This window comes from Pagrus major, chromosome 13 (genome assembly GCF_040436345.1).
Source record: "Pagrus major chromosome 13, Pma_NU_1.0".
Lineage (NCBI taxonomy): Eukaryota > Metazoa > Chordata > Actinopteri > Spariformes > Sparidae > Pagrus > Pagrus major.
Genome location: NC_133227.1, coordinates 21,673,817 through 21,699,682, shown reverse-complemented (window position 1 = coordinate 21,699,682; position 25,866 = coordinate 21,673,817). Strand labels below are relative to the sequence as shown.

At 41.0% G+C, this 25,866-nt stretch overlaps 1 protein-coding gene across 1 annotated transcript; it reads left to right on the top strand.

Annotated features, from left to right (window-relative positions):
• The first annotated feature begins 1,910 nt into the window (after positions 1 to 1,910).
• gabra6b (gamma-aminobutyric acid type A receptor subunit alpha6b) lies at positions 1,911 to 23,772 on the top strand. Its single transcript, XM_073479489.1, has 9 exons — positions 1,911 to 1,999; positions 2,176 to 2,300; positions 2,718 to 2,785; positions 3,753 to 3,973; positions 4,540 to 4,622; positions 5,592 to 5,735; positions 6,210 to 6,362; positions 12,426 to 12,703; positions 23,512 to 23,772. The coding sequence occupies exons 1-9, from the start codon at positions 1,911 to 1,913 to the stop codon at positions 23,770 to 23,772; spliced, it is 1,422 nt and encodes a 473-aa protein (XP_073335590.1).
• Positions 23,773 to 25,866: the final 2,094 nt, after the last annotated feature.

The window sequence follows — 25,866 nt, the reverse complement described above, 5'->3', positions numbered from 1 at the left end:
TATTTTTAAATCATTAGCTCCCAGCAGTATTACACTGTAAAGACCACATTATACACTACTCTATACATCTATACATTAATGTAAAATCTATACATAGATTTTACATTAATAAACCTGTTTATGGAGACTACAGTAGGAACACTAAAATAACAGTAAAATACTGGCAACTGTGAGCTGCCAGTATTTTACTGTAAAACTTCTGTTCTATACATCAGAGTACTGTAATGTCGTTTTACAGTAATAAACTGTTGTTGCAGATTACATTAGGGTAAAGTGTGGAATAGCAGTTTCATGCTGGCAACTGTAGCTGACGGTATTTTACTGTAATTTCCCTGAACAAGACACAACGCTTTCCAGCTTCTCTCCTTAGGGTTGCACCACTATAGATTTGAGGAAATACATATTCTAACTACGCTGTAAACTTGAAATCCTCCTGAACTTTAACTGTGACAGCAAATCAAACAGAGCTCATCAATGAAAACCAAAGGGGATCTTCCCATTCACCAGACACATTACAGTATAAAGTCTAATCTTCTTTTAAAGGGCGAACTCTGGGTGCACTTGATCCGCAAGCGATCCATTGTTGTTTGCATATTGAAAATCATATTTTCCAGATCATTATATAACTTGTGTTTTTTGAGCACAAAGAGACCAGAGTTGAAGGATTATGTTGCGTAATCAGTCTCCACATTTTAATGCTGTCAGAAGAATATCCTATATTTTTCCTCTCCCCGGCGTGAATTATTGAAAACATAACTATGATACCACTTATAATGAAAAAGTAATGCTGTGCTGAAATAACATATTCCCAGCTCCATGATCAATGGAGACATAATGTAGAGAAGACTGGAGCTGAAGTTGGAGTAGGCAAACACTGGAATCTTTGATTTCTTTTCTCCGCCACAGAACTGGGGTTTTATTTTTAGTTTAAAGGTCACATTGGGTTATGGTGAGTTCTGTTCAGTGTGAGGGTTATAATAAGCTTTTTTAAATCACAAATGGCGGTGCAGTCAAAAGATCCCTCCCACACACTGTTTGCTTTGGTGAAAAATGATGAAAAATGATGCAATTTCTTGAATTGTGTTTTTTTGCAACAGAAATAAACTCGTGTCAGCCGGGGGGGAATAGCCGATTTTGACTTTGTGGTATTCCCCCCCCTCTTCTTCTTCTTCTTCTTCTTCTTCTTCTTCTTCTTCTTCTTCTTCTTCTTGCTCTATGGCTATTGTGAGTTTGAAGTTGCACTAAATGTATCTACCACCTACTCCACTCAACCACCCAACCACTATGTGAATCACAGTTCATCATGGTGTATCTCTAGTAGCAAATTTTCTGTCTTTGCACGGCCAAAAAATTTCACGCCCTCACACCAACACACACACTTACACACACAGGTAACAAAGGCTGAGAAGCAGAATTATGAAATCATACTGCATTTAAAAATGTCACTGTCCATTGATATCATAGTGCTGTATGTGTGCAGGCTCTCTTCCTCCACTTCTCCCTCCCCTCTCTCTCTCTCTCTCGGTTTCTATCCCTCTCCATCGCTCTTTTCTCCTCAACAGCCTTCATCAAACAGGCTCACTAAGCGTCATTTTTATTCCCACCAAACTGAAACACTCTCCAAAACATCCGAGTCGCACTTGAGACCGGTGCATTTCTTGCTAAAAAAAAATAAATAATAAAATTTAAAAAATGCCTCGTTCGATTAATGTTAATGCCCCCCTCGTCCCTCCTCTTCACTCTCTTAAAAACTCTTCAGGTTTTTCCAACTGAGCGATTCAGGCTGAGGCGGGCGCAACCGCACTAGAGGGGGAAGTCAAGTCGTGCTGGACTGGCGCGATATCCTCGCACGGTTCACAACTAAAAGAAGACCTGACCCAGCGCTTAATCATGCCTCCAAAGGATGGAATATGCTGATTTTAAAAGTTGACCAGGGATTTCTAGTTGTGGGGTGTTTGCGAGGCATGGCTTTCCTTTTGACTTGCTTATTCCTGTCTTGGTGAGTATGGCAACTCTTTTCTCTGCATGTTCTCGGACTTTTACGCACAGCGAGCAGAGGCTGTGGATGGATGTGCATTTGAGAAACTCTGTATTTTTTTGATCTCTTTTTCCCCATCTGTGTTGAAATAAGCTTTCATGAGTGTGCGTGTGTGCGTGTGTATGTGTGTACTTTAGTTACAGTGCGAGCAGTGTTTGGGGAAATCAGCACGGTGACACCAGTATCTATTTGGATAACATCACGCGCATATTGGATAGATTACTGGATGGCTATGACAACAGGCTACGACCTGGATTTGGAGGTATGATGATGACCGTGTCATGCTGTAATTTATACGATATTATTGCCTCATAAATTATTGAATAGGTTAGAGGATAAAGTTTTACTCCTGTAGTTATGTCTGCCTCATTTTCATGTGGTTTTGTGCTTTAATGCTTAATTTTCACAGTTCTCTTTTTAATTTGATGCAATTATGACAAAATCACGAGCTAATAACTTAAAACTCAGTCTGATGAACAACTTAGAATTCATGTCATATTCTTACTTGTTAAACGAATTTGACTGTCAGTGGCTATTTTGCTCTGCCTACAGGCTATACATTAAATATAGCTTTATATTTGCACAGCTTTATGTTTTGAAAAAGATTCAAATGTCTGACCCAAAGTTGTTGGTTTTTTTAAAATCTGTATCAAAGCAACTACTTATCCTTCTGCTGTAGGTCCAGTTACAGAGGTCAAAACTGACATCTTTGTCACCAGCTTTGGACCTGTTTCAGATGTTGAGATGGTATGTAAAGCATGCTGACCCCCTGAGATCAGGATGCACGGGGGCTAACTCACTGGCTGTCACACGCATGCATGTGTTTCATCGCTTGTCAACAAAATTCGGTGTCAGCGTATGAACACAAAAGAGAATATGTACAGTTCTCCTGGCATCGCTGTGCATATAGGCATCAAGTCGTGGCTCTCCCAGCCTTCATTATTCCAGCATTTGGGTAGGATGTCATTAGTGCAGCTTAGGATTTTAATCTGGTTGACAATCCCCCCCCCCGCCTGAGAGGGAAAGAGAGAGAGAAAGATGCGGCTGATGTTGGGACGGATAGGTCCGCCGCTCCTGACATGGGATAGGCTGAGCGCCGTTGTACTCTACACTGTTTGTGTAGTGGCTTTAGGCTTTAGATACTGTTGCGCTGCATCTAAAGCCTACTTGAACTGCCATGTGATACGTTCCATAGAGAGGGGATGTGAAAGGCTCTTCAGGGCAGCGAGGCCATCCATTTGATCTAAAAGCTTGCAGGACGGACTTCTATTGTTAACTTTGTGAAGACTTCAATGAGTTCATCACACATCAAAAATATGTTTTAAGTGTGGGGTTCTGTTTGTATTGTATTGCACTGTATTGTCAAGAAAACGGCTGTTTGTTAGTATCTAAAAATTCCTCATCAGCTCCCACAAAAAAAGAAACATTCGTCAAATGTTTTGATTGTAAAATTTAAAATTAGGCGCAAACCCTTTCATTTCATGAGGCAACCATGGTAGAATAGTCCAGAAATAACAGAAAAATAAATAAAAATCACATTGCCAGAACACTATCCAGCAGGTCCAACGAAACATGGCTCACAAACCCATCTGCCATTCTCTCAGGGGGTAGTGGAGATAGTAGCAGCAGGAGCAGAAGCAGCACCAGCAGTAGAGGTGGTAGTAGTAGGAGCATAGTAAATAAATCCTTAACGCGCACTCTAACTCCCATCCAGGAATACACCATGGACGTGTTCTTCCGTCAGACATGGATTGACGAGCGGCTGAAATTCGAGGGCCCCATCGAGATCCTGCGGCTCAACAACCTAATGGTCAGCAAGATCTGGACGCCGGACACCTTTTTCCGGAATGGCAAGAGGTCGATCTCTCACAACATGACCACCCCCAACAAGCTGTTCCGCATCATGCAGAACGGAACTATCCTCTACACCATGAGGTAAACAGTGCTGGACAGTGAGCTCCAAGCCCAGCCAAGACCGGAATAGAGCACAGACCTGGAAAGCGAATCAAGCAAAAAAGGCATCCAAGAATATGCACAGACATGAAAAGAAATGAGGAGTGCCATTCCAAAAACAAGATATGTGCCATCTGATACTGAAAACAGGCCTGGAAAGCAATTCAAACAAACATGACTCCAGCTTTGCTCCAAAAGGAAATATGTAGCATGAGAAAACAAAATCCCCCTGAGTTACTGATGGCCCAAAAACAGATTCTTAAAATGATTATTTCAGTGGACCGACTTTACTTAGTTAAAGCACTTCATTTGATCCATATTTGTAAGAGGGGTACAGCTACATTAAGATATGTTATACTGCTATGGTATACAACATTATCTCACCCATCCACCTCACATCAAATGTGGTTTTAACGGGTGTGTTAGCCATTGCGCAGCATTGCAACACACCGACTGGATCCGTCTTAAAACAGTAGTCAGAACTTAGCCAGTAACAGTGTATCAAATATGAATCAAACACTCCTCTCAACTCTTCTCTGTTCTGCCAGGTTAACTATAAATGCAGAGTGCCCCATGCGCCTGATGAACTTCCCGATGGACGGCCATGCTTGCCCGCTCAAGTTTGGGAGTTGTGAGTTTGTTGGTTTTTTTTGTTTAAGCCTCGCTGGTCTGACAGATGGTGTCACTCTCAAATGATCACTCTGTCACTGAGCGACTGACGGAGTAATCTGACTGGCATACATCCAAAGACCTCTGTTTGAAATGTCATATACATTACATTTGAGGAAGCGTAAGAGAAAATGAAAAAAATGAAAAAAATGAAAAAGGTCACCAAAGGCCCTCTGTCTGGGAATATGGGAATCTACAGGCAGAAATTCATTCATTCATTCATGATTTTGTGTTGGGTTTTCAGTATTATTCATTCATTAGTGTAAAAACACCTGAAAATAGAAGTTGTTTTGTTATTGTGAACTTAGAATGAGCCGATATATTTACGGAGGAAGCGTGCCCTCTGCCAGAGTCCGCCTTTGCTGTACTGGTATGCATCTACAGTAGCCCACATAGGACATACCAAACACTTTTTGTCTAAAAACCTATTCTGGCTGTTTTGTTTTGTTTTGTTTTTTGTTTTTTTTGTTTTGTCTTTGCTACAATTAAATTATTTAAAAACTAGAATATAGCACGCATACCTCAGCCAAGGCCCAACAGTTCCCTTTAATTCAATCAAACCTAATCCAATATGAAACTCAATCACGCTGTATCACTCTAAATTTTAAACCACCCATCGAACAATAAGTTAACTATCGGCATCCAATTGTCCTCAGTCATAGATATCAGCCACCTAAATATGCCTGGTTTTTTTTTCATCAACATCCATGCATTATTCCCTGAGATATTAACGGATATGTGAAAAATCCGCCATCCAAATTTGGTGAAAATCCGTTCAGTACTTTTTGTGTAATCCTGCTGACAAACCAACTGACCGACAAACAAGTGGACACGGGTGAAAGCACAACCTCCTCGGTGGAGCTAATGAGCACTTTTTTAGGAAATGCCGGATGTCTGCGTTTTAACAAAGCTCTTTATCCATCCCAACTAGATGCTTACCCCATCAGCGAGATCGTGTACACTTGGAAGAAGGGTCCTCTGTCGTCCGTCGAGGTGCCACAGGAATCATCCAGTCTGCTGCAGTACGACCTCATCGGTCAGACGGTGTCGAGCGAGAGGCTAAAGTCCAACACAGGTGAGCAAAGAACTGTACCCAGGACTGCGTGCGTCCAGTCCAGTGTGAAGTGTGTGTTGATTATAAACCCTTCAGATCATGATTTCACAGCTCCGAGATGCATATTAGAGTGTGATCTGTGGTTTCAACTCTTGATGTGTTGTCTGACATGTTTTTAATGAGGTTTTCTTCAGGGTTATGTAATATCTTGTGCAGTGAGAGTTTTTTATCTTACACCAAGGTAAAAAGATACAGTTTTGTTATGAGATAACTTGCATGCAAGCAAAACATTTAAATGTGATTGCAGTTCTTCACAATTATAAGACTAACTGAACAGTAATTATCACCAGTATCACCATTTCTGCACAAAATTGCTATTTTACATTTTTGAAAAGATGTTATTATGCTGTCAGTCGTAGGACGAGTAGTCGTGCGTGCATGAATTGCTGATTTGCCACCAACAGAAATGCGAATGACTGCTGTTTACTCCGTCAGGTGAATATGTCATCATGACCGTCCACTTCCACCTGCAAAGGAAAATGGGCTTCTTCCTGATTCAGACCTACATTCCCTGTATCATGACGGTCATCCTGGCCCAAGTCTCGTTCTGGATTAATAAGGAATCGGTTCCCGCTCGGACTGTGTTTGGTGAGCTCCCTTTAAATTCTCCTTACTCACATGCTGCGTGGAATTCCTGTGTGACTTTCAAGCTGATTTAAAAAGAGAAAAAAAATCAGGTTGAAAAGGACATTTATGCAAACTGAAGCAAATGGAAGAAGAACACATGCTGCACATTTACTTTCATGTTGGAATGGAATCATTTTTTTTTTTTTAAATTCAGGACTGCTTTCATATGGCTGCCAAAAATTGCAACAAAATGGTCTCGCTGATAATGGAGGAGGAAATGGAGAGGCTTTTTTTTGCTCTGTTGTCATTTTGCATGATTGCAATCACTTAAAGAGGACTATAATGTGGAGAAGAATGTAAATCACGTCAATTCACTAAGTAGAACGAGTCAGTTCGGGATTTCTAACGCTGTGCCTGTGATGTATTACGGTGCAAGGTCTCGACTTTCTGATGAGACTTAGTTTATATCAAGTTTTTGTTTTCTTCACTCAGTTTTCAGCCCTCAAAACTTTATTGTTTTCAATTCTGCAAAACTCAAAATGAAGATTCTCTCTGGCTTATCGACTCCCAGCCCACTGCTTGACCCCAGTGTGAGTGAAGCTCTGCAAACTTTAAGCGAACATACTTTTCTCTATCCACTGCACTCTGATTGGATTAAACCGCACAGAGCAGCCCTAAAAATACAACCTTTCCGCAATAGAACAAAGACAGACACAGTCATCACAGCGTGCTTTAACCTTTCTTCATTATCTCTATTCCTCCTCCACTGTGGTGGAGCTGCATTAATTGGGAATAAATGTCCTTTTTGAAATTGGTCATGCAAGGGGCCGGGAGAGGGAGGATGTTTACTTGGCCCTCTCCCGAGCACTCACAGGTTCCGCTTGCTCACATTACATTACGCTACAGTTGCCATCAAGCTCTAGCCTCGGGAGCAGAGAGGGTGAGAGACACCAAACAAAGACAGAGAGGAATGAGAGAGACAAAAAAGACAGAGACAAAGCAAAAGAGGAAAAACATGGGGGAAAAAGCATGTGGAACTAGGAATTCCTACTCTTTATAATTTAATTTCCCCGCACGTTAATTTTCAACAAGCTGCAGCTGAGCGGAGTGACACTGCTGGCCCTCGCAGCTTATGGTTGTGTGGTCGGCGATTGTCTTTGGAGGCGAGCCAGCACTCCAACAAGCCTGCGCACTTCTTCGGAGAATAGATCCCAATCATTAGCGTTCGTGTGGAAGCCGAGGCCCCATGCGGAAAAGCACATCTGTGGCAACTCATTAACCCCACTCGTCCTGCTGTTTTCATTTCTCTCAATATTGGGTATAGCATAAAAAACTCGGCTCATTCGTTGAATTGGCTGTTGTTAAAAAGGAGCTGTGAGTGAGCCCAGGGCATGCAGAGTACTTTGGGTTATATAGGAAAAAAGCAAATACCAAATATTGGACTTTTTACGGCAAAAGGACAAAGTTTATCTTCAACCGTGATAGTTTGTTTCTCAGATTAAATCGCCCTGCTTATGGAGCTGCAGTATGTAGTTCCATATGCCCAACAAAGCCATTATCTGGGAAAGTTTCATGCATGCTGCTGATGTTGCGTATAAGATAGAAAGTTTAAAATGAGGAAGAAGAGACCAGAAGACAAATTGCTACATGCTCCACTCTGAGACTGCATTAAGTCATCGTATGTTGTGCGCTGGATTGTCAACAACCTCTCTAAGAGCTGAAAGTCCCTTGAGCACAAGTCTCACAGACTTAATTGAGTGTGGCCTAATTTGTACCTTGCTTTTTTCCCTGTAAAAGCACATAAATGCCCCAAGCATTTCATTTCTATCCTGTCTTTATTCTTCGCCCCCCTCCCTCCTACACTCTCTCTTTCTTTCTTTCTCTTGCCTCTCCCTCCTACCCTGACAGGCTTTCTTCCCGTGTCCCTCCTCCCCTTCGCAATCATTTAACTTGTGCTCGGGCTCGAGACAGCCAGCGCTCGGTTGTGTTTGAGAGTTGCTAGCATTCACCACTGAAGTGGTGTGCAGAAAATGCTCTGAGACACTATTAGGTGCATTAAATCCCCCCATAAGTTCCTCGGCTGCTAATGAAATGTGCACGGCTACAGCGTGCATTTGGTAAAAGCATGGACAGCAGTGTTCAATGGCCCTTTTTCCCTGCTTGCTTTAGCTTGATGAAAGTGAATTAGATATGTACTTTGTTAATGGGCCATTAAAAGAGATGTTCATTGTCAGCATCTTTCTCTGACTTAATAAGGATGGAATCTGGGCGAGACAGTGGAAAATCCTTTTATAGTGAATACAAGGTTGTTTTTTTTGTTTTTTTTGAGCTAAAATTGCACTTCATGTCTATTTTTTGGCATGTTTTTGATAGTTTGACACTTCAAAAAGTGCCTCTAAAATGCACCTGCCATGGACCTTTTGTGTGGTCCAAACTCTACACGAACTATCATGTATCCAAGAGGATTTATGAATGCTCTCAGATCTATACAGTGTTTTTTCTTCCTTTTCTCTGAGGCTGTGCTCAAAGGGATCCTTGTAGTCGTTGCTTCACACTGGAGCCATAGCCAGAAGTTTAGAGGGACTTTTGACGGACTTCTCTAAGATTTAAAAGCCTAGTGAAGTCTCACTTCAGCTGAGAAAAATGCCAAAAGCCATTTTGCTTTCACTCTCCCGCATATCCATTGACACCTACCGTCCATTTCTGTCTTTTATCGTCGTCTTTCCACACATCCATTAATCCGTCTGCTAATCTCTTTTATCATCTCAGCCGAGGCTTGTGATGTGAGATACTTATGAACATATGAACAAATATTAGCAAATGCTTTGGGGCTCATGTCCGGTCATCCCACTGGACAGCTTTCTCAAGACTGTTTACAGACATTTGGTCCCTTTTATAGGCGTGCCAGTGCGGGGGCACGGGTTAGTCAGATTATGGACAGATTAGCATCCGCTGAAGTGACTTTTTGGCAAACCTCACTGAGCTGAAATGCCAAATGGCCTGACATTCTTGTTATATGCCACAAAAAAACAGAGTTTCTGCCTTGTGTTAAAAATATTCCATGGCAGAATCAATTGTGTGTACTCCATGATTTACTGGCATTTTTTCTTTAATTTGTCACATGAAAGTGCATTTAATACTTGTCACGTTATACTGTTGTCAGGTCAAGTTTTATTTATAAAGCCGTACAGCGTACGTCACCCTCTGTCTGTAGGCCCTTGATTCAGATAAGAAACTTTCCCCAAAAAACCCTTTAACGGGAAAGAAAAGGAAGAAACCTCATGTAGAGCAACATTGTGCCTAAGGTCACACTCACATTGTGTTGATTTATGTCATTTTTTTTAGACAACAGACAAATTTTGACACCCTCCCATCCAAGTGATTAATAGGTGATTATAAGATGCTTCAAGAGAGAGGACACACGTATTTAAAGGTGCAATACCAGCAGGTGAATGGACGGATGTAGTTTAAAGAGCCAGAAAGTCACGTCAGGAGGAGGTTGGGGTTAATCAGCAGTTAAGGAAGCAGTTATTTTAAGTGAAACCATGATGTTTACCTAAACCTAACCAATTACTTTTGGTGCGATTATTACCCCTGCCAAGGAGTTTATGTTTTCACCCATGTCCGTTTGTTTGTTGGTTGTTTTTTTTTACTCACTTTTGGTTTTTTAAACATTTTTATTAACTTCTCAAGGAATAATGCATGGATCTTGATGAAAAAAATCAGGCGCATTTATATGGCTGGTATCTATCAGTGAGTACGATGTGATGCGGATCCTAGATCTGGTGAGCTTAAATTATTGTTAAGAAGTTATGGGTGGTGTAGAATGTAGAGCGAAACAGGGCCGTTCAGTTTGATATTGGATTAGGCTTGATTAAATTAAAGGAGACTGTTTAGCCTTGGTGGAGGTATGCACTCTACTGTGTGCCATTCTAGTTTTAAAAAGTGTATGATTTGACATTTTCCAATAATATACAAAGACTTTGCAGGCTAAACCAATTTGTAAGAGGTGCTTTTTCCACTTGCTAACATCATATCATTGCCTTTCGTTACCTGCATTAACACAGAACACTGGAATGTTGTGCATGCTACAGTTTTCAACTGAAAGAAAACTCAAATTTAGCCCATTTAAAAAGAAAATATAATTATAATCTACACCATAAGCAGGACCATGCACCGTGCATCTTCTGCATTTTCATCCATAAACCGAGTCTTCAGAAAATCAAAATGGATTACACCAATATTTTTAGAAAATAAACTCACTTTAGCTTTGACAGATTTCAGACCTGTGGGTCAGTGATTCTCTACAGTACATGCTATGACCTCGCTCGGACCTAGCTTTGAATCATCTCTGCAGCATCGTGGTCTAATAGATACTGACATGAGTGCTTCGACTGCTACCATCTCTGCAATGCTGAAATGATCACGGGCGTTATTTGCCAGTCGGTAGATTTTGAGTGTTAAAAGGGTACTTTACAAAGAGACGCCACAGTTTTGTATGTGACTTAAATTATAAAATAGCTTTTTGTGATCAGACCTGATAGATTTGATGCATTGATTTGAAGCAAAGACGCTCTGGCAGGCTGAATGGTAGCTATTTAAGTTGTTTTCTGTTGTATAGTGTGACATTATAGCTCTCTTTGTATGTGTGTGGATTTGTGTGTTTGCTGGTTTTGTGCGTCCACTTAAAACTGATTGCAATGGTCTCTAATAATCAAGCTTTTCCCATTGTTATTCACTGACAAACAATCCCAGGTAGGTAGCTGTATGACTCTGATTTCTCAAGAACAGACAGAATCAGAGACATTCACACACTTCATACCTACCTGCAACATTATTAGTCACAGCACTCAGATTGAAGTTCACAGTAAGTAACCAAAGTTCATCCCTGTATTGTACACACCTGCTTATTTTGTGCAGGGTTGTGTCACAGGTCAAGGGTTGTGTGACTTTGATATTGCTATCGAAGGAACAAAAAAAATATTGTTTCATCGTACAACAGCACGTGATTTAGCCACTTTCACTTTCTTGATGAGAGTGAGTTACATATAAGACTAGAGCCAGGAGGCAGTTAGCTTAGCTTAGCATTAAGAATGTACTGTGGGGAGGAGAAAACAGCTAGCCTGGCTATGTCTAACAAAAGATAGCATACTAGCACATCAGAAGCTCACTAATTAACGTGTTTTATCTCGGGGACTCTTGCAGAGTAATGTTATGTCATGTTTTTTTGGCTAACAGCGGATTAGCAAAGTGACATCTGCTTGACTCGTCTGCTTGGGTGCAGATTAAATCAAACAAAACATAATCTAAACATAAGTCAGTAGCCCATTTTCACGGCAGACATTTTGACTTGCCAAAGCAGGAAAGGCAGAGGTGTGACCGATGACGTGAACAGTGGCTCCATTCTATTAAGTGTGCCAGTAAGCCATGTGAGTGAGTGAGCATACACAATACCAGAGCCCTGGAACCAGCCCACTTAATGGAATGCAGCCATTGTTGATGTTATAAAATCCATGTGTTTGAGAATAAATGGTCTATTAGTGAGCTTCACAGATGTTGGTAGGCAAGGATTTTTTTTTAAATTTTGAAGGTTTTCACTGCATCAGTTTTCATCTAAAGCTAATAGGGTTGGGCTTTTAAATTTAAAATCAATTTTTTTGGCTGATTTTTTTCCTCCTTTTTGTCATTTTTTGCTTTAATGGTCTGTCTCAGAAGAGCAAGTGAGAGCTTCTGCTCAGTGACAGACTTGTTAAGCGAGTTAACACAGTAGCACACACAGAGGCCAGCAACGGCAGAGAGAGGCAGTGAGGACACCCACACGAATATATCACCGGCAATCACCGGTTGTTGAACGTTTTACAGGCTAAGCTTACTGCATCCTGGTTCTAGCTTCATACTTGAGGCACAGACACTAAAGTGGTATCGATCTCATCACCCAACTATCTGCAATGAAGAAACCTAGTATATTTAAAAACAAAAATGAAGTTTAAACTCACTCATATTGCCACAAGCCCACCAATGTCAGTACCATGGTAAGAATGAAGAGCAGCATGTTCCTGACGTCTGTCTCCTCCCTGTTTGCAGGTATCACCACTGTCCTGACCATGACGACGCTCAGTATCAGCGCCCGCCACTCCCTCCCCAAAGTTTCTTACGCCACAGCAATGGACTGGTTCATCGCCGTTTGCTTTGCCTTCGTCTTCTCTGCCCTGATTGAGTTTGCGGCGGTCAACTACTTCTCCACCCTGCAGGCCAACCGGGAGCTGCGGAAGGCGGCCGCCATGAAGGCGGCGGCTCAGGAGGCAGCAGCTGCAGCTGCAGCCCCGGCTGCAGCCACGGGCAACGATGGAGAGGTTTCCTCGGTAAGTCTGCCCTCTTCTCTTTACAGTGGTTGTGTTTACATGCATTGACAAATGTGTTCTGACTCAAGATTTAACCTGCCAACGACGGCAGACACACAATCGCTTTCCACTCGTCTCACAAGTTACATGCAGTGGAGGGATTATTGGTGTTGTGTACAGATACAGACCTTACAAAATGCACTGAGAGGCTGTGATAAATGGTGATCAGAGTGGAGGCTGCACTCACAGGAAACGAAAAAGGCTACACTTGGCCTCATTAGATGCCTCTACATCTCTTCATCAAACCACTTCACCGCCGTGTGCTTCTGTCTTTTTTTCCCTCACAAATCTAAACTGAGCTGCTAAATAACGCAACTCTTCAAAAGGCTTTCAACTCCACTTCCTGAACGTTTGCCGTAGTAACGTCACTGCTCGTTCTCTGGGCCGTTCACCTTTACTGAACTTTGTACATGTAAAGCGTAAAATGCATTTTGTCTATGTGATGTTTCAAAACAACTTACTGACATAACATCTCTAAATTAGAGAAGGCACATCAATTCTATTTCTGGTTTTGGTTTCACAGTGATGATGTACCGCTGCCTTTACGTTAAGATTCAGTGAAGCACATGCAGAAAGTGGCGGTTTGGTATTAGCAGCAGATTTACATCTCAACATTAGTTACTCCCAACAAATGAACAGTTTAAAGTATATCAGCTGTTTGCAGTGTAACCATGGTTATACAAAGTTCAAAGTTCAAAGTTCAAAGTCGACTTTATTGTCAAAACTGCAATATGTACAAGACATACAGAGAATTGAAATTGTGTTTCCCTCTGTCCAGACAGAAATAAGAAATATAAGAATATAAAATAAAATAGAAATATAGATCTAAAAATAAAAATAAAAATAAAATATGTACAGCTAAGAGACATTCGGGAATATAAAGTCCGGAGATATAAATAGTGTGGAATAGGTATGTCAGTATTGGGATTGGATATAAATATAGATATAAATATGGCAGTTTGATATAAATATGACAGTATAAAATGGTGTAAACTGGTCTATGACAATGAAAGATAGAGACAGATAGATCCGGCGGTATCCACATGATTTATTATTTATTCTGTTTTGACTGAGTTATGTCTCGGAGAAGATGAATTCATTTTTTTTAAAGCATTATAGATCATATGGGAAGCAAATAAGAGAGAATATTGCCAGTACAGCCTGCAGTACTGAGGCTGGGTACTGTTCAGGGGATGTTTACATGTAATCTTGTCCTCATGTCTTCCACGTTCCTGGTTTGGCTTGCTCAGTTCTAGTCTCTTGCTAAGCTTGCCTTTATTTCCTCCTCCTGCCTGTCTTCTTCTATTTGTCTCTCTTCTAAATCCATTCTTTTTTTATGCCTTTTATGACTATTTCAATGTCAGTGTTTTAGTCTTTTTCAGTTTCAATAGCTTTATTGGCTTGTCATTTAAACACATCTGTGTCGCAAAAGCATAAAGGGTAAATAGCAGATAAAGGAAAAGAAAGCACAGGTGATAAAATAAAATAAAAAACAGAAATTAAGTTAAGTGCATCATTGCATAGCTTGTGAATGGCATACTTGTTTGTCTGTACAAATATGTTCATGTCACAAGCTCCATCTGTTATTGACACATGAGCCATTGGTTATGTTGTTAAAGACAGATGGATTTTGACAGGTCCAGGCTGACATAGAAAATTACATTTTTCATCATATAGCCCGGGACAACTTTAACCAAGCTTTTATAATACTAATCTGTTGTGGTTTGTAATTTTGACATGCAAAGAAGAAATCTGTTTCAGTGTTTCTCTGACCTTTGTCAAGATAGCTTCCATTTAGTTAGTTAGACATTCTGCCAGTTGAATATCCCTGTTGACGGATTTATAGTCAGTCAGTTTGCCCTGTGATTTTCTGTGTTTCATCCTTTGTGTACTGGACTCTTGATCAAGGTGTTTTTTTCAGATGTTTTAATAGATGGGACCTGTCTGTGGCTCTAAGGCCTACTGGTTGTACTGGTCAGTGTATCTCACATTGCTGTTGGTGTTGGTGTGATTCCTACAACATAATCATTAATTACTGTTGTTCCAGGACCATCATTCTTCCATTGTTCTTCCCGAAATGTCATAATTAGTGTCACTCCAGGACCAAGATCTAACATCTAACATCTGGACCAAGCTGTAATGACTCTGACCCTTTGATTCCACCGGGCGTCTTTGTTATCTGGTGTGTGTGCTGCGACTTCATATCCCACTGGGAGGGTTTCATGCCAGCCTGATGTTGTTGACTTGCGCAGATTGTGTTTATTTCATCATTTCTCCCTGTTTTTTGTGCTTCGACTGTGATTGAGTATCCTACGTAGTTAAATCGTTTTGTTATTTGTCTGTTTTAAGCTTGTTTATTGTTAATATTTCTGACTTTGTTGTGCTGTAGAGCCCGAGTTGGCACATCGGTTTAATTTTGAAAACTGACCGGATGCACTATGCCGTTCCTGTCTGGCTCAATCTGCTATGTGGAGATTGAGGAGGCTGCGGTACACTTGCGTCAGAAGTAGACTTGCACGGAGCAGAGCGGAGAGTCGCTTCTGGGAAGCTGCGTAGCAGTGCCGCAGCTGGTGGAAACACGAGCATTGTCTCGAACGGCCACGATCAGGGATCTCCAGGGCCCGTATTGCATACTGGCCCAGTGGAAACTGGGGGTCACGCAGGAGACCGGGCTTCATGTTCTGCCCAGAACATATTGTTGCACTGTTCACTCATTATTTTTGCAAGATTTTCCGAATGTTCGGTTAGGTTTAGGTTTAGTTTGACCCAAACCACATTAACCACGTATTTGAAAGACTTACTCCTCCCATTTTTATGGACTTTATCCCGAGTCACAAAGCTATGACATCACAAAATTGTGATTGGTCAGTTGCAATGACGGTCCTGGAGCAACGTTAATTATGTTGTTCCAGGAACGATCCCAACACGGTGATATCAGGTTGTGCGCACTGGTCAGTGCGGTGAATGTCACGGCCAGCTGGTTCTACTGTACATCCATACTGAATGGAACACACAGGAGAGCGTTGTATGAAATTGTGTTTGGTTCTGCTTTGCTTACATTCTTTCACCACCCATGTGTCCTTTTTTCTACTTTCTGCCAACAAAATATCTCTCCCATCTCCTCAAGTACACACACACACACACACACACACACAAATGCACCAAAACGTAGCATTATCCCTGATTTTCTGCTTCTTCTCCGGACCCCCGCTGTGCTCTTCATGTGAGCCTTCTATTCTCTCTTGCCACACAGTCTCTGCCTCCCTCCCTCATGCACACACACAACTCTCTTGACCATTCCTGCTTTGCCTCTCTGAATCTCAGTGCTGCATGTCCACATGTACACACTGAAAACACCACAATCTCCACTTTATCCACGCTTGTCCACACAGTCCCACACAAGGACACTCGTCCACACATAATCTGCGGCGCACACTGAAATACACACACAGGCAGTACAGTGTACAGTGGATGCATACATGTAATCTCCGGCATCAATACAGTTCACTCATCTATACAATGTCTTACTCATCCATCCATCTACTGTACATCTATCATCCATCCATCCATCCCTCTCACCCCGGTCCTCTATTCTGCCCTGTAACTATGTGATAACCACAGAGAGTGACGCGAGGAGACAGGCGGTGGCTCTGTGGACGATGTTGCTGCAGATTATGTAAGAGCCATAGATTAAGGGAATATCCAGCAGATCACTGCGGGCACACAAGAAGGAGGGCAGCCACCACAATGAAGCGGAGAGGGGGCTGAGAAAGCTGGCCCAGTCCATTTCTATGGAGCAAAGATGGAGAGATGGATGTGAGGGGCCAGCGTGGTTTGTTTTTGTGCATGTGTGTGTGTGTGTGTGTGTGCATGAGCGAGAGTTACACTGAGAGAAAGAGAGAGTGGGAGGGATGCATCATGGAAAATGACTGCTTTCAACAAATATGTAGGAGGGAAGACTCTTCATTACACTGAGGAAAGGGAAGAAAAAAACAATGGTGTATCATTGGGAATAGAAATAGCCATCTACCAGTCACGATTTAAAACACTACGACCTGTTATGACTGTCAGGTAACAGGAATCACAACAACCTAAGATAAATGGTGCGTTTAATGAATCAAACGTACAACTGTAAACACAAAGGGGAAGGGGGTGTTTATCGGTGTGTGTGAAGGGTGCTGCGTGCATCGTCAGTGGCGTGTGTGAGTAGGTGGTGCAGTATGTGGTGCAGGAAATTAACAGAAAATAAAACAGTCGTGGGAGGAGAAAAAAAAGGGAGAGGAGAGAGAGAGAGAGAGAGAGAGACAAAGAAGGGACCTTTATTTATAGGCCCGGCCACAGGTGCCGGCAATCACAGGCTTGGTGGCCACTGATTGGGTGAAGGGACATTCTGATCAGGGACAGTTTTGATTTTGTGTGTCCATGAGGCCCACGACTACCAACTGTACAATGGATCGGTGTAATAATGTGGAACTAAGAGAGATCACACACACCCCTGATCATTGAGATAAATGCCAGTTTGGCACCGGCTCTCTTTGCCACCTTCTTCTTTGTGTTTTATGGCTAACGTGCACTTCATATTGGCATTACTGACTTCTGCAAAAAAGTGCGATTATATAAGAGGCAACATGTGTTCCAATTTGAGTGCTTGACACAAATAAAAACGGAAATGCTAATCAAAGAGGGCATAATTACTTTCTATACATGTCTCTGAATTATGTCTATAACCGTATTACTGTGTAAAGACTATGTTCATGTTGCTGTGAGTGGCCTCATTCATGAACTTAGTACTTACATATTTCCCTGTGAAAACCTTAGGGGTTTCATCAAAACGTTATATTACAATTATCATCATTAATATTTGTTTTTTTTTAACTACTGCTAGCTACATTTTCAGAGTGTCAGTTTTCACACAAAAAAAACATAAATTTAGCTAATCAGGGTCGAGGACCCTTTAACTGATTAATTATAGTACGAGCAATTATTGTGATAAATGGCTGGACAGTTATTTGCTTAAAAGTAAATAATGAAATAGTTCTTTTACCGGTATGACCATGAAAAAAAATATTGAAATGAGCTAAAGGTGACACTTTATATTAGGCACCATTCACTTAAAGTTAATTCAACTTTAGTTATTTGTTAGCAGTTGCAAACAATTAACTAAATACTAAAATGGCCATCCAAATAATGTGTGTAGATAAACTGCACAGTATTTATTAAACAGTAACAATCACTTAATAAATGGTTTAAAAAGAATTTCATTGTTTAATAACAGTGAAATAACTATTATCAAGAGTTTTATTAGCAATAAATTTACCATTCATTAATTGTGGTTATTATAAAATGTTACCAAAAAAGGTATTTTCCTTATCTCGTGCTGCCATCTGGCAGCCCAGAATGATGCAAAAACATTGTTTGAATCCAACATTTTGGCATGACTTAACTGAGTGGCTCACTCTGTGGAAATGTTGGACTTGGATGTTCGTTTTGCCCACGGCGACCATGTTATCATTCCGGATAAAGAGAAGACATTTGGGAAATGTTTTGACTTTTCCCCGGAGCTTTGCGTGACGAGCACTCTATGACTGAATCACTCGCCGCGTTAACAAATGGGGCTGAGTTGTTATTAGCGTTTTCTGAAAGCCTTCTCACTTTCCTTCATATTCTCTCCCTCTGGACCAAGTCACATAGCAAGCTAGTGGCTAATATTATACCAGACTACAAGTTAGAGTGTGGACTTAAAGTGGTGGGAGAGAATGCTCTGTCAGAATCAGAAGTCAGAGAGTCGGGATTCCTGTTAGTCACGTCAAGTCTAATCAATTTTATTTAGAGAGCCCAAAAGTAACAATGGCTCAGGGGGCACCCTCTGTCCTCATACCCTCAATTCGAGTAAGGAACAACTACCTCTCAAGAAAAACCTTTCAACAGAGGTAAAAAGAATGGAAGAAACCTCAGGCATGACCCAGAGTACGACCGGTAATTTGGGATGTGGCTATGAGGCACCTTAGAGGATGTTGTACTGGCATAAAATCTAATAAAAAAAAAAAAAAATGACATTTTATTTCCAGCGGGTGATCAGGTAGTCTTTGTTTTCACATGTCAGCTTCATTTCATCTCTTAACTGGTTCACCTTGTATTCTTGCACAGCCCAGTCGTCAGGATGAAATGTTCAGTTAATGTCTCTGCAAACCACTGATGTGCTCACATTTGTGTGTATCATAGGCTACTCATCATAATGACATTTCTACAAAACATGTGATTCCACGTTCACATTACATATTTATGATCTGACTTTCGTATAAGTTCTATATTTCGTCATTTCTATGTGTGACACACTTGATATTTTATGGAGACCTCGGGACAGTTTCTAGCTGTATTCGTGGTGACAAAAAACAACATTTTTGACAGGAAGTCGGCACATCTTCAGCCGTGTTTGTGGTGAGAAAAAGTGATGTTGCTGACGAGAAGTCGGGACGGCTCCAGTCGTGTCTGTGGTAAAATGGGTGGTTTTGACGAGACCTTGGGACAATTTAAAGCCGTGATTGTGGTGAAGAAAACAGGAGATTTGTGACAGGAAGTTGGCACATCTCCAGCCGGGTTTGTGGTGACAAAGAAACTGTTTTTGACAGGAAGTCAGGACATCTCACACAGGATATTTTAAGCAAAACCGTAATCCTTTCCTCACCCGACCCAGAAGGTTTTTGCACCTAAACCTAACCAGAGCATAAGCACAGCGTTGACACAAGATAAAATAGAAAATTTAAGAATTTAAGAAATGACACAGATACACAAACTGATAATATAATCTGTGTATTTTGGATTTTTAACCTCAAATCATATCAGTTTTTATACTCCTAATTTCAAATCTAAGCCAGAAAAGAAGAGCCGTCATCGCTGATAAACACAGGACTGCCATGCTTCATATGCATTAATATAGTACCTCCTAATAATCGCCCACAAGTGTATTTACACCCACTCAACACCCACATAGATAAACCTCCATGCGCTCGCTGCCATACAGAGTAACCTTATTTCACACACACACACCTACACATACACTATGGAACACACTTAAATGTAGCTTCCACCCACCCCCACACATGAGTACCCACGCCCAAAGATATCCATATATCCATCAGTCAGTGCTTATCCTAAGTGTGCCTGTTGGAATCTAGACCAGTAGATAAAGAGAGGAGGAGCTGATCCCTCTGGGATTTGACCAGGAAGAAGCCAAGCAAGCCTTTTGTCATTATCAAAAATAGCTAGTGTATCAAAGTACAGTACACGGCACGCACAATCCGCTCAGGCCATGCACGCAAACATCTACTCACTCTATGATCTTTTACCTTAAAAGGAAGTATTATAGTGATAGGTAGCTGAACTCACAAGCTGGTGTTGTTTCAGTTTTGGATACCAGCTATTTCGAACAAATAGAACTTGAAGAGCAATTTCCTGTTTGGGCAAAGCTAACCAATCACAAATTGACCCTGAGCAGTGACTCAACAGGGAGGGCATACCTAATTTACAGATAGAGGCACACAATGTAATTGAGCGATGAGTAAGCTTAACCTCAGGATGACCCGCTGTCAGATGACCTGGACCCTCTCACAGCCCGTCCCCTCCCCACATGTCATGTTGCTATAGGGTTTTACAAATCCTGATCTGTTGTTTTTGATCCCTTCTTCCTCTACGCCACATACCTTTCACAGCACCCAGTTCTGTTTTCGCCCTACTTTTTTAATGTAGATTGCAGACCCCTAGCAAAATGACTCACACCAATAAAGCCTGAAGAGAATTGAAGAGTTTTATAAAAAAAAATTGATCATAGTGCAGCATCCTTCTTTCTTTCCCCTCTCTCCTAGTCTCTTTGCCACAACTTGGCAACAATCAGTACTATACCACAGTAAAGGATCATCTCATGCTTTAGGGATACCATTGATCACAGCTTTATGGTTTACCACTCAAGAAGAAAGGTTTTCTGCTTTTGTTTCAGACAAAAGAGAATGAGTCTGTATCTGTAGACCTTCAGTCAAGATAGGGAAAAATGCACTCTATTTGAATCCTTGTCTCTGTTAGACATTCCCGTGGTCATGCTCCTGACGTCAGACCATCCTACAGAATTGGATTGACGGGATGACTCAATTCAATCAAATCCACGGTGTTGAATCGAGACAGAGCGCAATGCGTCATACGCTAAAAATCACGTCCACTCGAGGGGGAAAACAGTTGGTGCCAGAATATGATCAAGAGCTGAAACGCTAACCAAATGCCTGCAGCTAGCTAAAACATTACAAATCAGCATGTCAAAGGATTATTGTAGCACCCTGTGTCTACCAGAGGGGAAAAAGTGGCTACTGCAAGATGTTGCATCACTTAGTTAGTTTGTTAGTTAGTTTTTAAGTTAGTTTTTTTAGTTAGTTTGTTCTGGACTCAATGCGGATCCTGCATGTTTGGTTGAAGCTTCCTAGTGGCTGTTAATAGTAGCGCAGGCTACTATAAGACAGGTTAGTAGTAGCAGTATTACAATGTGGCAGCCATCCATTGTTCTGTGACTTGTTCAACGTATTGTCTGTAAGCAGATTTTTTAATTAGTAGCATATTAATGTAGAAAACTACATATTTCAAGAGTTTATGGTGAATTGTTTGTTTCATTAGTTGATGACATATGATGTCACTGAGCGACATACTTAAGATAATATCCTATGCTAATTTCATACTTAGCTGTTAGTATACTTACCTTTCTTTACTGTGGCACATTGTACCCACTTTAAAAATACTACAATACCTTCATATCTGTAATTTGAACATGCCATCTTGTGTTTGCCATTTTGCATTTTTTACAGTTCTACAAAAAAGAACCGCACAAGTAAACTTCAAAAACAGAATCCCAGTTCTCCTGGAGTTTTTTGAGTTGATGTTTAAGCTGACTGGATATCTAGGCACAGGGATCTCGTGCAAGACCAATACATAGTTACTTACTTTGTTAGTTGAGAAAATGTTTGCTGCACAAGTAAGCATACTGATTTTCAGTATCCCGCAGTTTCCCAAGTCTTCCTGCTGATGCCTCACGTCTAATTGCTTGCTAAGTGGGCTAAGCAATAATAATATTTGTAATATTCCCTCAACAAAGTCACTAACCTAAATCTTCATGAATGAACCAATTGCTCTATGAGAACGAGGATTAGCATGTTACCATGGAAAATGCTGGCTCCGGTTGCGTGACTGGAAGCCCTGGAAGTGCGCCCATAGTTGTGAGTGCGTCCCACCACATAGGAGCTTTTGGGCATTTCTCTGTTGTTTTCTAGCAGACGGGTCTGACAAGGTGGTACCTTCATGCAATACAAAATCAATGGGGAGAGATAAGGCACGACTGTTACATGTCTACAGCATAATTCAATCCTTTAATAAACATTTTGTACATGTACAGTTTGGTGAAGCCCTTGTATCTGCAACTGTGTCAAGTTTTGTGAAATAAATAACTCAGGGATCAATCTAGTCCTATTTTGGGATTGGCCACCATGCATTTTTGGATGGGTTCTCTTCAGCCAGAGGATTGTAACAGTTTAATAGTTTCTCGACCTGTAGAGGAGCATGTAATCCGGTAGCCTCACAAATCCAGCCCAAATCTCACAAGTACAGTTTTTGCTGCAAGACTATAGTCTGAAAAAAAAAACATCCACTGTGAACCAAATACAGCTAGAAGCTGGTCTGATCAATGAACTAAAACTTGAGAGCAACTATTCAAACTGCGCTGTAGTGAACATTGTCATTATTCTGAAAAGTATGATTTGTTTCAGGATCACAAACTTGTTTCAGTGAATGATTTAGAATAGGTTTTTAAAATGGTTATATTTGTGATCTTGGGCTATTTAAATTAAATTGACTGTTAATAATATAAGACAAAACAGGTACACATTGTTTGTCCTTATAAGATAATGGTTATTTCCATAATAATTCAAGTACCCTCTCTCAGGTATATCAAGGCGACCTGGATCCGTCAAGAAGTGACTGCTCCATATGGTACTTTAGGTTGATACATGAATGTATACTGCTCTCTAAAGGGAGAGCTGTCTCTTTCAGTCTCTCACTCACTCTCTCTGACTCTACCTTCAGGCAACAAGGTGTTCCTTGACCCATTTCCCAGATGTACTCTCCCGTTCTCTCCGCGCACGTACAGTAGCTGATTTACAACTATTGGAGCAGGGAGCATGTGCTGAGATCACACTGGTTTACTGAAAGTTGATGAGGCATAGCAATAACCATGTGTCAATACACTGTGAGCCTCTTTTGTTTAATATGTTTTGTTTGCTTCCCACAACTGCATCAATCTTCATGCGACGGGTTGATTGAAATCACATCAAATCAGAAACAAAACATCATTGATTTCCATTGTTGAGCTTAATTACTGTGGTACTCATTGGTATTCTGGGCAGACAAACACATTCCTCACATGCACAGATCAACTCACAGCTGTGCAAATATGGCAACAACATCAGGATGCATTTGTCTTGATTATTTTCTTTTGTTTTGCCTGATTTTATGTTTGTAATTTGTTGATATTATTAGATACCTCCGATGTTATAACACGTCACCCTTTTTCATACACAACCAGTTTCTATTTACATTCTTAGCACATAAGATATGATGTTTTATGATAACTCCACAGCGACAGTTTAATTATTAATACCCTCATATTCCATCATAAAGTATTCTCTTTAATATGAATTTCCTCTTACAGATTCTATATCTTTCCTCTTTGCCTCTCCAAGGTGGATGCCAGTAGTGTGCTGAAGAAGAGGATGAACTCTGCGCCGCTGTTTGACCGCCCTGCAAAAACATTTCCCAACCCACCTGTCAACGCCCAAGCCTTCCTGCAGCAGGGTTCAGCTGTACCGGCCAACAACGTTCTGACTGGCACCAGCATCATCGACAAATACTCCCGCATCCTGTTCCCCCTTTCGTTTGGCGCCTTCAACCTGGTCTACTGGATCGTCTATCTCACCAAGGACACGATGGAGATGTCCAGGTGAACAGATGGCATGGTTGTTAAAACTAATCTTTATATTGAATATAATGTGTTAGTTAGTAGTTCTGCACTTGTGTGTATATTGAAAGCTCCAGTGTGTGGGGGTTTAGTGGCATCTAGTGGTGAGGTTGCAGATTGCAACATACTGAACACCCCTCGCCTAAAGCTCCTCTACTGTGGCTGCTAAGCACAAGGGCCTTCTTTAGAGACAGTTTTTGGTTTGTCTACTGTAGAAACATGGCGGACTCTGTGGAAGAGGACCCATTCCCTCTGTAGATATTAAAGGCTAATTCTAAGGTAACAAAAATACAACGATTCGCAGGTGATTATGCACCGATGCAAACATAGTTATGGGTATTATATTTTATTTCTGCTCCCGAATATCCCCCTAAATCTTACACACTGGACCTTAAAATGTGTTGGTTATAATCCACACATTCACATCAGAAATGAGAGCAAGTTTAAGACAGCCAATCAGTAAGTAAATAATAAAACATGGCCAGACTTTCCACCTCTTTAATCTCCTAAATCCTGTGAGCAAAATGTTTCATAAGAGTAACTAGTTTAAAAATGAATAAAAAAGGGGCCACTGGATGGCCTATTTTTTACTTTAAATGTTCCAGAAAGAGATTTTAATGGGCTGCTTGAATGAATAATAATAATGAATAAGTGAAAGTTTCCAAATTTTGCCGACACAGTTTTCTTTGTCTGCTCACAGAGTTGGTGCTGTGTGAGTTCATCAAACTTGTTAAAGTTGGCCGCTTGTTTCTCATTATTTAGTATTATAATAATAATAATAAAATGCTGTAGGTTATTGCTGTATGATATTGCAGTTTGTTCCCAAGTACTTTAAGGTGAAAAAAGGCCACATCACACTGTATATCAGTTGCACTTGGAGTCTATAATGTACTGTGTGTGTACTCCCAAGCCCAACGGTCTATTATGTGAGTATGTGTGTGTGTGTGTGTATGTGTGGGTAGTATGGGTGCAGAATGTATCTGGCTCTATTATATGTTTTTTTTCTTTGCCAGCCTGAGAGCCCATATATAATTCAGCAGCCACACAAAGCTCTTACACTTTCAGCTCTGATTATTTACCATATGGCTTTTCTAAATGTGTCAGCAGAGTGGTCACAGGCTTGATACAGTAGTTGAGTTATAATTGCAAGACAAGACCACCAGGCATCACTGGCAGGCTCAGTATTTGTCATTCAATGTTTTGCAATGTGTCTCGCACTCCACAGTGCCAACGGGCTGCAGTGCTCACAGCCTGTAGGTGTCTGTGCTTTCCATACACAGTGAACTATAGCCTAAATGATGGCAAGAAAATTGCAAATCCACTTCTAGTGTGTATCTGAGTGGCATTAGGAAAAAAAAAAAGTTTTATTTATCAGCCAAAAATTACATCAGTATATAACTAATTGGTGTAAAGCTGCACTCAATCACAGTGGTGCTTTTAGATGAATGTAAAGGTGTTCATGAACACATCTTTATCAAAGCTTTTTCAAAGTGATTCGACTTCACTGAATTACCATAGTGTCTGACATACTGTAATCAGTAGCTTTTAGCAGTGGGGCTCCACTCACTGGTGACTGAGAGTGCTGTTGTCAGCTCAGCCATGATTCACAGCAGGTGACTTCCTCGTTAAAAGCTTATTAAAAGACTGTGAAAGCAACAGAAACAATTAGAATCTGACAGCTCACACATATATAATTGGCTGCTGAGCTATTAACCACTTTTAGTGTACATTGCTGTTATAGGCTAGTTTCATTGTAGCGGAACGTTGTCCATCACAGAGCACAATGTCTGGCTTCAAGTCCTTCAAGACTCACACTCAACCCCCAATCCCCAGTAGTTGATTACTACCAAAGCGCCAGAGCCCACAAAGCTGTCTTCTGGACAGCCCCTCTGAAATGAGAACAGTCAGAACGTCAGGCTGTATGAACAGTGATGCGTTCACTTGCTGTTGAACATAATAATGTGAGCACTAAAGTTTAATTAAACAGTGATGCAACCATTCGCTTGGGAAAGAAACTGAATGAACTCAGTGGTCAGTGACTACAAATCTTTAAACTGAACTGAATGGGACTGAATAAAGA

Excerpts from the sequence above, each read along its gene's own strand:
- gabra6b (XM_073479489.1), top strand. The coding sequence starts at position 1,911 with ATGCTGATTTTAAAAGTTGACCAGGGATTTCTAGTTGTGGGGTGTTTG. Across the intron at positions 2,301-2,717 it reads GCTACGACCTGGATTTGGAG|GTCCAGTTACAGAGGTCAAA; the intron begins GTATGATGATGA and ends CTTCTGCTGTAG. Across the intron at positions 4,623-5,591 it reads CCCGCTCAAGTTTGGGAGTT|ATGCTTACCCCATCAGCGAG; the intron begins GTGAGTTTGTTG and ends CATCCCAACTAG.